Here is a 12,137-nt window from a genome sequence, read left to right on the forward strand (position 1 = left end):
TTCAACATGTTAAATCTTTTATTGGAAAAAGAAGTATAGGACAGGTTTGCTACATAGCTCGGACAATAACCTCTTTTTCTGTATTTGATTATAAAAAGGTGAAAGAATACATTCAGGGACGCACAATACAGACCACAGACTGTATAAAATTCCTTCTATAAAGCCTATGATACAGATATTATGCTTAGTAGTACAATGTGGTACAAAACTATCACAGCAGAGGTTATGCTAACCTTTATTTGAACATGACAGCATGTTTTACAGTTGATTTTTACTCAATAGTGTCATTGCAACGCGATCACAACTGATACAATCTTTAACTTTTACTTCATGTTTTTATGAACAAAACAAAAATAAATCAAAGACAAAACAGCAGAAAAAGAGTCCATAAACAGTTCAGTCATTCTACCTGTAACCAGCAGAAAGTATAAAAGGAAGTTAGGAAGAAAAGCTGAATTTGGTTAGAAAACATTTCATGTGACGGAGTGGCTAACGAAACGAGATAAGGCACAAAGGACTACAGGGTAAGAAACTAAATTAAATCTAAGTCAGTAGTTAAAACCTAATCTAATACAGAAAACAACACATTTCTGTTTTTTTGCAGTCTGCAGCCAAAAACATAAAAAATAAAATATAATAAGAAAAACTACACCATGAATGTGTCGGTAAATGCCTATCTGCAAAATCAGATGAAGGGGAAATTTGCGGATTGGTTCTCCAGGACCGACGCTGCTGTTCAAATTTGAGATCATCTTGCAGATTTGGTTTCTGGATCACTTTTAACTCGGACGAGTCCAGTCTGAAGGGAATGGTTCAGTTCTTTTCATCAGAACCTCTCTGGGGAAAAGAAACCCCTCTAATGTTCAATAAGCCTTTTCCCCCGGTCCATCACTCCTGCCCACCCTCAGCGGTGGAAATGCGGTTATGGTGCAGAAACAGGATAGCGTCCAGACTTTCGGGCGGAATGGTGGACCTCTTCCTGTTCGTGGTTCTCCCCGGTCCTTCCTGTGCGAAGTCCTGGGCGGCGTTTCCCGCCACGGCCGGAGCGGCCATGTAAACCCGCGCCACCGAGGCCAGCAGCGGAAACTGAGTCGCCTTGGTCCTCCACCACTGCAGCGGCTCCACCCCCAGCGAAGCCCCTCTGTCGGCTCTGAAGACGGACATCTCCATGTCGACGGACTCCTCCACGGAGCTCTGCCTGCTCCTGGGGGTGGAGCAGAACAGGTCGCCCAGCAGGAACTCCATGCCACTGAGCCCCGCGTGGCAAGAGGGGTCCGACGGGTCGCCGCAGTCGTCGTTTTCCCCAGCGTCGCTGAACTCGTCTTCCACGATCAGCTCTCTGAAGTTGATCGGGGGACACTCTTTGAGGCGTTTGCTCCGCCGCAGGATCTCGCTGTCCGACTCCGGGGACACGGGAGGGGAGCTTCTCTTCATCTGGTTGGGTTTAGTCCCTTTCCTGTCCTCCTTCGCGATCCTCACAGCCTCCTGCTTCAGCCAGTTGAATGTGGCCACCTGCTCCTGCAACATGAGGTTCAAACAGTTTATTATCCTTTGCAGGAAACTCATCCAGGGGAAAAAAATAAATAAAAATCTGGCAAATTGGAGAAGATCTGTTGTCGGAGACCAAGGTCACCATGTTGATCCGGACTAAACATTGAGAGAATCCATGAGCAAATTTCTTGTTTAAAACTTCAGGATAAGCCGACGTGCTGACAGAGTTATTTTTCAGCCTCCAGGAACATAAAGTAAATTTATCTTAGAAAATCGTCCCAATCTGACTTTTTTTTCGCACCTCATCTTTTTCGAAAATGACCTTTTTTGTTTTTATTATGCTACTACTTAATTGATTTCTTTACAATTATTTTCAAATGACCGATTAATAAAACGGAGAGTTTTGATTTTAACCATAACTAAAACTGACTAATCACAAGAAATTCTGCTCTTTCTAAACTAACAAAAAGACAAAAAACATGAATAATTAACAATATTCAAGTTTTTGGGTTTTTTTCCCACAAGCTTAATTGTTAAAATAATTACAGAAAAACTCTTGAATTGAATCATATTGCTTTTTGTGTAATAAGTTTAAACAATTTAAACATTTACAGCAATAAATTAACTTTCAATTAAATATACCATCAGACCACTAAAAATAAAATAAAAAATGTATTTTTCTTTTATACAATATTATGTGAAAGACTGCCATCTGCTGGCAGAAAAGTATACGGTAAGGCACAACAGATCATTGCTAAATAAAGTGGATTTCTCCATGTTAAAAGCATAAATGGAAAGTCAAGTGGAAGGAAAAATGTATTAGGAAAGGTATTTGAAAGAAACAACAAAAAAAACAAATCAAAGCTCACCTTCTCCTCCATGAAGCCCAGCCCATGAAACTGGGGGTCGAGGGAACATGCCACGCACAGCACCCTGTTCACCGCTGGGCTGTCGTAGCAGCTCGCCAGGTTCCGTCTCATCATCCTCTTCACTTCCTTCAGGATGGACGAGGAGTCGCCCGGCCGCGGCACGAGGTGACGTGACAGCAAGCCCGTGAGAATGGGTTTGATGAGGGACAGACGAGGGAAGGCCTCTTTGGCCAAAGTCCTACAGGCCACGTCCAGAGGCTTGAGGACCAAGCAGAGCTCCTCCACCACCTTCCACTCGGAGCGCAATGAGGGGAGGCTCGTCGACGACGTGCTGGAGGTGGAGTTCGCCTGGTAGCTGCCCAACGGTTCGCTGGCCGTCTCCTCTCTGGCCATACATTCTTCATTAGCGTCCTTTATTATGTCACAGATTAGGCTCTTGTGTTTGATGAGGGAGTTCAGTAATGGATAGAGCAAATTCCAGGTGGGCTGGCTGTGAGCCCACAGCTTGACCCGGTCCTGCTCCGACTTGGTCAGGCTGTGCAGCAGCTTCCGTGCGTGATGGTGGTACAAGCCTCTCTTCTGAGCGGGAGGCAGCAGCAGGGTGGAGAGAACCCCTTGGAACTGGCAAAGGGTCTTGAAGATCACCGGGTGCAGCATCATCTCCTCAACGCAGCCCTGCACGGCGCTGAAGAAACACGGGACGGAGGGGAGGCCCTCGCTGAAGTGCTCAGCGGACACCTGCGGTTCCTCGGGCGACGCAGAGTCGTCCCTCTCTAAAAAGGTTGTCGAGTTTGGGTGGGGGAGGCTCCCTGTAGCCTCCACCCCCTTCTCGGTCTTTATGGGCCGCAGCCTCATCCTGTGCTTCCCCTCCATTCCCAACAAGACCAGGTTTGGCTGGCTGACCCCCCACTCCTGCGCCATCGCCTTCACCTGCGTCTCCACTGCCTGGAGGTTTAAGTCTTTCGCTCCACTCTCCTCCAGTCTTTGGGTGGCCAGGGCCAGGTTGTGAGGACTGAAGTCGCAATCGTCGATGTAATGAGCCCAAAGGGTGAGGTAATGTTGGCAGCTGTTCTGCCAGCTGTGGAGCCAAACGTCCACGCTCAAAGTGACAAAGTGAGAAGCTGCCCTCTGGAGGTTCAGGGTTCGCCCACGCCGCCGGGGCTCAAACTCGATGGGAGCGGTGTAGTCGCTCATCTCCTCGATGTCAGTGCTCGCGGTTTTCCTCCTCAGCAGCTGGACCAGGTTGATCTTGGCCTTGATGTAGTGGTCTCTGAGGATGGTCTGCAGCTGCTGGGAGGAGAGAGGCTCCTTGTAGGAGGGCAGCAGCGTGTGCAGCAGCTGTTTGAAGCCTTCTCCTTCCACCAGAGTCGGCGACTGCAGATCCTTGATGAGGAAGCTGGTGATGGCATTAGTCACTTGAGAAGATGTCGCGACATGAGAGCTGGTGTGAACGCCACCAGGAGTCATCACAGGAACAATACGCTGACCTGTCAAAGGAGACAAAAACGCGTTAAAATGGCTAAGCCTCGGCTAAAAGTGTTGATAAAATTTAAAGGATGAAGTGTGGTTGTGTTGTGGGATCAGTCCTATCCTGGCCATGTATTTTCTTGTCACCTGCTGCCAGGACGCGATCCTTGGTGATGTCTCGAGGTTTGAGGTGATGCTTGATGGTCAAATGGTTCTGGAGATCTGAGGCTCCTCCACAGCTCACACGCTCCATGCACAACTTGCACACGGCCATGCTTCGATCCAGAGGCCGACCGGTGGGATCCGGCTCCAAACCAAAAAACTGCCAGGCGCTGTGCTGGTGGGCGTTTGGGTGGCTCAGCAGCTTCTCGCTGCCAGGCAGGAAATCGTACTTGTCGGTCACACTGGAGCTGCTGTAAACAAACTGGTTCTGGATGGCCGGGGGGAAGGCGGAGCCCGGATCACCGGCTGCTTCTGCGTTTGACACCGTCGTCACCTCACTGATGACCGGCATGGGGCTCTGTGATTGGCTGCTGTCGGACCAAAGCGAGGTGCTGCTTGGCTCTGGGAGGGTAACCAGCTGGACGTCCTGCAGGAGGCGCAGCGCCGTTTCCTTGTCTCCAATTTCACATTTTGCATTGCCACCTGTAAAAGCCAATAACACTAAGTTTAGTCCAGTCAGCCTAAAGTTGGTAAGGTGAAAAAAAAACAAAAATAAAAACAGTGCAGGAGCCTTCTCAATAAATTAGAACATTGCCAAAAACAGTTTTTGTTTTTTCCAGCAGTTCCATTTAAAACATTGAACCTCATGTGGACACATTAAACACATTTCACGCACTTATTTCTGTTAATTTTGATAAAAGCTAATGAAAACCCAAAATTCTGTTTAAAGCAAATTAAGCCTACTTAATTTGCTTTATCCCATGCGGGATATACTTTATCCCGCATGGGATAAAGTATATCCCATGCGGGATATACTTTATACAAACACAATACTTCTTGGGGAACTTTATTTTGCACGAATTATTGCATCAGCCTGTTGCTCTGTTGATGTGCCAAGAATGTCAGAGTTGTTTTATAATATATCTGAATGAAGGTCTTTTTCTTTGGCTTATGAAATATTCAAAACTTTCTCACACTGAATTTTGTTTTTTTTTTTTTTAGCTGTGAGCCTTAATCTTCAGTTGACATAAACAAACAGTGAAATAAAATGTTCTGTGTGCAACACATCTACAATGTACATAAACTATTGACTAAAATAAATGAACTTTTTTGGTAATATTCCACTTTTATGAGTTGCCCACTTGCACCAGATCATCCACCAGGGGACATTAAGCCCGTAGATGAGAACTCACTCATGCCTAGACCCAACAGGGAGGCGTAATCCTTCCCGATCCAGACTCTGAGCTCCGCTCCCTCTGAGATGGACTGGGAAACTTTGTAGTAGATGTGACGGTAAAACTGGAAAACCACCAAGTTGTGTTCGTCCTCGTTGCTCGTGTATGATACATATCTGAGAACACGGAGCAAACATTTACAGTGAGGCGCGTTGGCTGACGGGGGAAGATCGGCGATGTGACATCAATAACTCACCTCATCCAGTTAGATTTGTTCTCATCAGACGCATCAACATATGTGAAAGCAAAATCATCTCTGATCTAGAAAAAAAAAAGGATTTTTTTTCAGTAAATGTGTTATAAATTTTTGTATCAAGCACAAATTTGTTTAACTTTTAAATAAGGTTTGAAATTACAAATTGTAAATCTTTAATTTAGGATTAAAATAAAGAACAAAAAATGTAATAAAATCCTACTTGAATATCTGAAAGCTTACACGACATTTTTTCCTGCCGATTTACTGAAATATTGTAAATATTTATTGTCATAATTAAAACGTACTTGCCAGCTACTAGAAAAGTTGTTTTCTAAACTTTACAAAATGATCCTGTTAAGTAAAATCTTGCAGGTGTGTCAACTCACAGCCCAGGCATATCTGAGGTTGCTCGGCATTTGTCCCTTGCACACCTCCCCCAGAAAGGGCCCAAACAGGACCCCCTGCTGCAGCTGGCACTTGGCGTACACCTTCAGCTCCATCTGTTCCTCGCCCGACGACGCCCTGTCCGAACTGAGGGAGAGGCAGGCGGGCAGGGACAGCATGGCCCGGGAAGGGCCACCATGGAGCCACGGCTCACCCGGCGGGACCACCGCATCGGGAACGTAATTGGAGGTGGTAGGTGTCTGGAGGAGCGGCACATCCTCGTTGAGTTCTTCGTGATTGAGATCTAGAGCTGGAGAAAATACAAACAGCATCATCATGTATTTGAAATCAACTTCAGATGAAAGCTGCAAAGCATTCACGTAAAACAAATAATCAGAATATTTCATAGATTTTTTTGTAGCAACTGAATAGACAAAACACAGCTTTCTAATGAAAAGGTAGATCTTCTAGATGAGCTGAATTATCCGGGTATTCCTCTGCTTCCAAACCTTCACACACCAAACTATTGTTATTTCTAAGAGTGCTGACAAGATAGAAATGTAAAATTTTTTAGAACGTTTATAGCTCCTAGGATGGTGTTCGAGTTCCTGCTACAGGAAAACTTAAGGGTATTCCAGCATCTTTGCACAAATAGCCAGTACATTTAACTGGTTTGTGATACAATCTATATCCCAGTTAAAGTGTTGGCTTCATGGCAGGCAGCAAGAAAATAGTGGTCAGTTTAGAAAGCAGCATCCAGAAATGTTTTTTTAAAATTCAATACCAAAAGAAATCTGCTTCTAGTCGCCATCCAGGTCAATATGCCATGAAATGCAAATCCCACAATGGCCCTACTCGGAAGTAAAAAAAAAAATCCATACTGCTGTCTGCTGCCAGATTCCCCGTGTGACTCAGACCAGCCAATAAAATCATTCCCAGCATTTCGATTTTTTCTTTCTTAGGAGCCTCGCTTACTGCAGTCCCTCAACCTCCAAGTTGGACACAGTCCATGTCTGATGTTTCCAATATTTTTCCATCTCATTGCCAACCTTGCTTCAGATTAATCTTCCCTTCAATCACCCATCAGTAGTGACACAGACACCATCAACCTATATGTTGAGATTAGATGACATACAGCCTGCTTTTCTATATTCGGTCTATCAGCAGGAGATAGTTAATATGCTGCAAACTGAGATTTCCTTGGATTATGTCATTGGGTGCTACTATGGTAGCATGGATGATGATTTAACATACTAAAAATGGAATTTAAATGCTAAAAAATTAATACAAGTGAAGTTTTCATAAAGTTTTAACTGACAGAAGAATTGTTGTTGTTAGGGTAAATGGAATATAGGATTATGCAAGAATAGAGTCATTAGAATCATATGTTTTTCAAGAAATTTCATTTAAACACTGAATTTTTACCCTGTGCAATCATTTGTACAGGCGGGCAGGGACAGCATGGATAGATGAGTTGATTAACTCATCAGCTAATCAACTCATGTTAATGAGTTGATTAAATTGCTGGTGAGTTAATCAACTCACCAGCAATTTTTTGTGTGAAACTTCATCTGTAAACATGGCAACCTGCTGATGACCAAAACCAGAGCAAATAGAATAAGAAAAAAAAAAGTCCAGCAGATTTAAGTCAATCAAATTTCACCTTCACATGTGATCAAACAATCTAATTTGTATGGACAAACACAGTATAAGCAGTTATAATAAAGATAGATTGTAGACCTGAATCAAAAGTAAATAATAGAGGATATTAATATAGAGGCATCATAGTTCAGCTGCCTCAATATCTTCATAGTTGCATCCAACAGAAAAGATCAAGTGGTTGCAGATTGAGGAGATGGTTTCATTGAACAGTTTTAAAGGATTGTTGAAGAACAAGGAGAAAAAAAACTCTGGCTGCTGATGTTTTATGGGAGTTGTTTTACTAGAGTCACGTATATCTAAGTGCGACTGGATGATAAGGCTAAAAAACGTTATCGCAGTATATCAATCATATCAATGAATATTCATAATTATTGATTTTTTTTTTTTGTTGCTTTAAATCCCTGAAATACTGCCAAACTGCTGACACGACCTTCCATGTTTCCCCACAGTTTCTCCTTGAGCAATTGAACTCCAATTTCTTCCCTTACTTTACAGCTTTCCCACTGCCTTCATCCCCCATAATGCTGTGGGGGTCTGGATGGGGATTCAGTGAAATTAACCATTATATCAGACGTATTTTCAATTGGCATATGATTATTGATATTAATCAAATGTCTGTCGCAATATTGTTAATGATTTATTGCAGACAGAAACAGTCTTGTTTGCATCTTGTTCTGCTGCAGTCTACCCCAGGACACTCTTTTAAATGAAATGTTTAAGTTAAATTTGTTTTTTGTTTTTATCTTTGTTAAATAAAAGTTAAATGGAAAAAAAACAGCGTTGTCTTCTCTACTTTTCGAAACAGGAAAGTGGTGTAGCGTCATTCATTACTCCTACTTCCGGGATACAACGATAGCAGAATCAGGAATGCGTTCATTTCGGCTATGATGTCACTTCCAGATATGAGCTCCAATCTCTCGGTTTCAGAGGAAATTCTATGTAGTATGAATAAAGCATATTAATGCTTCGAGAAAATGGCGACAAATTTATGAATGCACTCCAGGGCGGGCGGTGGTGTGTAAAATGTTGATGATGCAGCAGAACACCGCGCCCCCCGCCTAAAAATGATAACAATACAGGCTTAGCCAAACGTTGGTGTTTTCTTTAGTTTGCTGCACGTGCTCAGCCGTTTAGGGAATACCATAGCAACTAGGTGAATTTGCGCTGTGCGCAGGCGTAGCACAATATTTTACAAGGTGCTACATTGTACAATTTACTGGCAAAGAAAGAAAATAAGTTACAAGTCAGAATAGAAAATGAAATAAAGACAAAATACAAACTCCAATACCTACACTCGGTGACCTCCTTGTAATCAGTTAGGGATCCTCTAGAAATTTAACACGCAAATTGTTCAGGACCTCTGGGTTCTTCTACATTTGCATTAGCTAGTTTTAATGTTTCAAAGTACGATGAATATTCTAAATTCGTCTCTCAGCTTTAAAGGCGTGTTTTATCCGTGTTACTTGTTTGCACGACCACGCTTTAGGGCCATTCAGCAACACATCGAAATACAGAGCAGGATTCCATCCAATGTTTCATGCTCGACTTATTATGTCAATAGAAAAAGTGCTGGTGGATGTTTCCAGCAGCTAAACGAGGCGCTAAATGTAGCGTTATATTACCTTGAGGCTCCAGGGAAGATCCAGCGGTCGCGGAACCAATGCTCTCATTGAACTCAGTTGGATGTCGACGCCTCAGATGACTCCTTAAATTCGTGGTGTTTCCCTTTGCGCACACAATCTTTCGGCATAAACGGCAAACGACCTCGTCGGGATTCAACGGCCGGCCATTTTCGCCAGCTTTATAGCCAAAATAAAGCCACACGAATGACTTTGCTCTCGGCTTGATTACGAGATCCATGTTTTTGCGGCCCCCTTTTTCTGCAGAGAGGCTGGCTGCAGAGCTGCAGGCAGAGCTCGGTGTGGTAGAAGTGTCCCCAGGAGAACTGCACCGATGTTTTTAATGTGCCAAAGTAACACTGATCCAGAGGATCGGGTTTCTGCGGGAAACCCTGCGCATCGGTGTATTGTTCAGGATTCAGTCTGAACAATCCTCCAGGGCGGAGTGACGAAAAACACACACAAAAAAAATCCAGTTAATAGTTCAAGGTCTATCTGCTCTATTTCTATGTTTTTACGTCTTTACGAGTCGACCAACGGCAACACACACGGACAGCAGAGGTTGCCAGATAATTCTCCCAACACAGCTGCATAAATGCACTAAAAAAACAAAAACAAAATAGGACAGGAACAAAAAAGCCCTCAAAAGTTAGAACTGAATTCATTCAAAACACAGCTTTTTTTTTCATGAAACAAGTCCAACAGGTTTTGAATTTTCCTCTTACCTCATGTGGTCAGTGATCTCTCCTCCCTTCCCCCACTGCTTCCCATTTAAATTGCCCCTCACACATTCCTCACAACATGTCCTCCTCATTAGGAAATAGAAACAGCCCCCACTGTTCTACATGCTAAGGTGAAGCCAGAACCAGCTCAAACGACAGGTATGTGATACTGAAGAACCTCTGAAGTATCACATACCTGATACTGAAGCAATAACGTGGATAATTTGTCAATCTTTGGTTAAATTCAGAACTATATCAAGGAACCAGCACCACATTTATTCTGATTGAAAACTGGATATCAGTACTGTCCAGGATTGGTGCAACTATCAATATTAGACTGGGTGGGGGGTAACAAAGCTATTTCAGACATTAATATGAATAATAATTATTCGATATTTCAAAAATATACGAAGAAGGTGATGTGGTACCTTTTAGATGTAAAGGAGGTTGAATGGAAAATTATAACTTGCACTTGAATTTGCTGCACTGACAATTACTATAAGACATTTAGATCTTAAAAAGTCTAAAATCATTATGCCCCCTTTACTCTTCTTTTTTTATTGGCTCTAATGGCCTTTATTTGACAGTGAATTGACAAGAGGGTGGGTAATGAGAGAAGGGGGAAGACATGCGGCAAGGGTCACCAGGTCGGGAATCGAACCTGCGACTGCCGTGTCGAGGACTAAGGCCTCCATATGTGGGTTGTGCTTAGCCGCTGTGCCACCACAGCACCCATACTCTTAACATTTCTAAATTAAATCCAGTAGGACAGGTGGGCACACAAAATACTAAAGTAAGAGTAGCATTACTTCAAAGTATTTTATAAATAAATAAAAGTAACAAGTAGTCTAAGAAATTATCCAAGTAAAAGTAAAAAAAAAAGGATTTTGCTAAATGCCTACTTAAGTAAAAATCATTATATAGTTATACAGTTGAAACCAGATATTTACACTCACTTTACAAATAGACAACCATCTTTTCTTACTGTCATGTATTAAATCAGGCTGAATTTACTTTCCTGTCTGGATTAACACAGCAATGTATATGTGCTATATACCAGAAAGAGAGAAATTGCTGAAAATATTTTCAACATCCATCAAATTCAAAAGTTTTCAGACACTTAAGTTGCTATGCCGTTTAAAGTATGGGAAAACCCAGATTGTGTTATGGCTTTGCACATTTCTAATAGGCTCATTCACAACATTTGAGTTAAATAGATGCACACCTGTTGAATTACTTAAGAGAACGCCTCAAACTGACTGTTTACTTGTGTGGCAAGGGATAAAGAAAAGAAAATGGCTAATACATCAGAAAGAGAACTGTGGTGCTCCTCCAGCCTGGTTCATCATTGGGTACAGTTTCCTGATGCCTGATTGCATCTTCTTTAAACATTAATAAACGTGTATTAAAACAACTGGGATGTCCAGACATCACACTGTTCAGGAAGGAGATGCTTCTGTATCCCAGAGATGTCTATGTTTTTGTGAGAAATGTGTTTTTCAACCCCATAATGAAAGAAAAATACTTTGTGACAATGTTTGCTGAAGCTGGTGAGTGATTCTTTATCAATTTCTCTTGAACTTTTCAACATTTTGTCATATTAAAATTCTAAACCTCAGTGTATCGTCTTGGGGTTTATACGATAGACCAAGTAGTGCACAGCTATAAAGTGGAAGGAAAAGGCTGCACAGTATTTACATTTTTATAAATATATATATAAAAATAAAAATAAAAAAAAATTGTGGTCTGCAAGTGTATGCAACCCCTTTTACTCTGACATTTCTAAATGAAATCCAGTAAGAGGGTACAAAAATTATACTAAAGAGTAGCGTTACTTCAACATATTTTTTTCTTAGGTAAATAAAAGTAAAAAGTCAAGTAAAAAAAGTTTAAAAAGCATTTTGCTAAAAGTCTACTTAAGTACTGAGTAACCGATCATCACATCTGATTTAACATTTCAAAATAATAAAATGATATAATCAAAGTTATGTGTAAATTCAGGATCTTTAAAGACTGAAAAAAATGAATCAAAATAAATAACATATTACAACTACATATAAAAGGTAAGATATACTTTTTTTTTCTTCCAAAATTGGGAAATTGTTGCCAAAAAAACATATACAAATAATAAATCTCACTTCATAAACTGTGGATATATTTAGGTGTGTTCATTTTTAGTTGAAAGAAATGAACATTTGTTATATATATATATACATTTTATTTTATTTAGTGTAATTATATATAACATCCAGAAATTTCACTCCGAATAAGAGTAGCGACATTTCATAACACAGTAACTCAAGTAAAAGTAAAAACTTGGTGCAGTAAAA

General features: G+C 41.6%; 1 protein-coding gene across 2 annotated transcripts in view; it reads right to left on the bottom strand.

Moving 5' to 3' along the window:
• LOC103463877 (E3 SUMO-protein ligase ZBED1-like) overlaps nucleotides 1–12,137 on the bottom strand; it is a 13,298-nt gene continuing 1,161 nt past the window's right edge. Inside the window, exons 1-7 of one of the 2 annotated variants that reach the window (XM_008407556.3) lie at nucleotides 9,089–10,644; nucleotides 5,807–6,114; nucleotides 5,421–5,485; nucleotides 5,183–5,340; nucleotides 3,975–4,472; nucleotides 2,361–3,847; nucleotides 1–1,518 (exon numbers count right to left, since the gene is read on the bottom strand). In XM_008407556.3, coding sequence (XP_008405778.1) covers nucleotides 889–1,518; nucleotides 2,361–3,847; nucleotides 3,975–4,472; nucleotides 5,183–5,340; nucleotides 5,421–5,485; nucleotides 5,807–6,114; nucleotides 9,089–9,326 — 3,384 coding nt within the window. In that variant the 5' untranslated portion in view covers nucleotides 9,327–10,644 and the 3' untranslated portion in view covers nucleotides 1–888. Of the gene's footprint in view, nucleotides 1,519–2,360; nucleotides 3,848–3,974; nucleotides 4,473–5,182; nucleotides 5,341–5,420; nucleotides 5,486–5,806; nucleotides 6,115–9,088; nucleotides 10,645–12,137 lie in introns of those variants that run through there. The other variant, XM_017305720.2, reaches the window with a different exon arrangement.

The sequence above is a fragment of the Poecilia reticulata genome, chromosome 1 (assembly GCF_904066995.2).
Source record: "Poecilia reticulata chromosome 1, P_reticulata-male-v2, whole genome shotgun sequence".
Taxonomy (NCBI): Eukaryota; Metazoa; Chordata; class Actinopteri; order Cyprinodontiformes; family Poeciliidae; genus Poecilia; species Poecilia reticulata.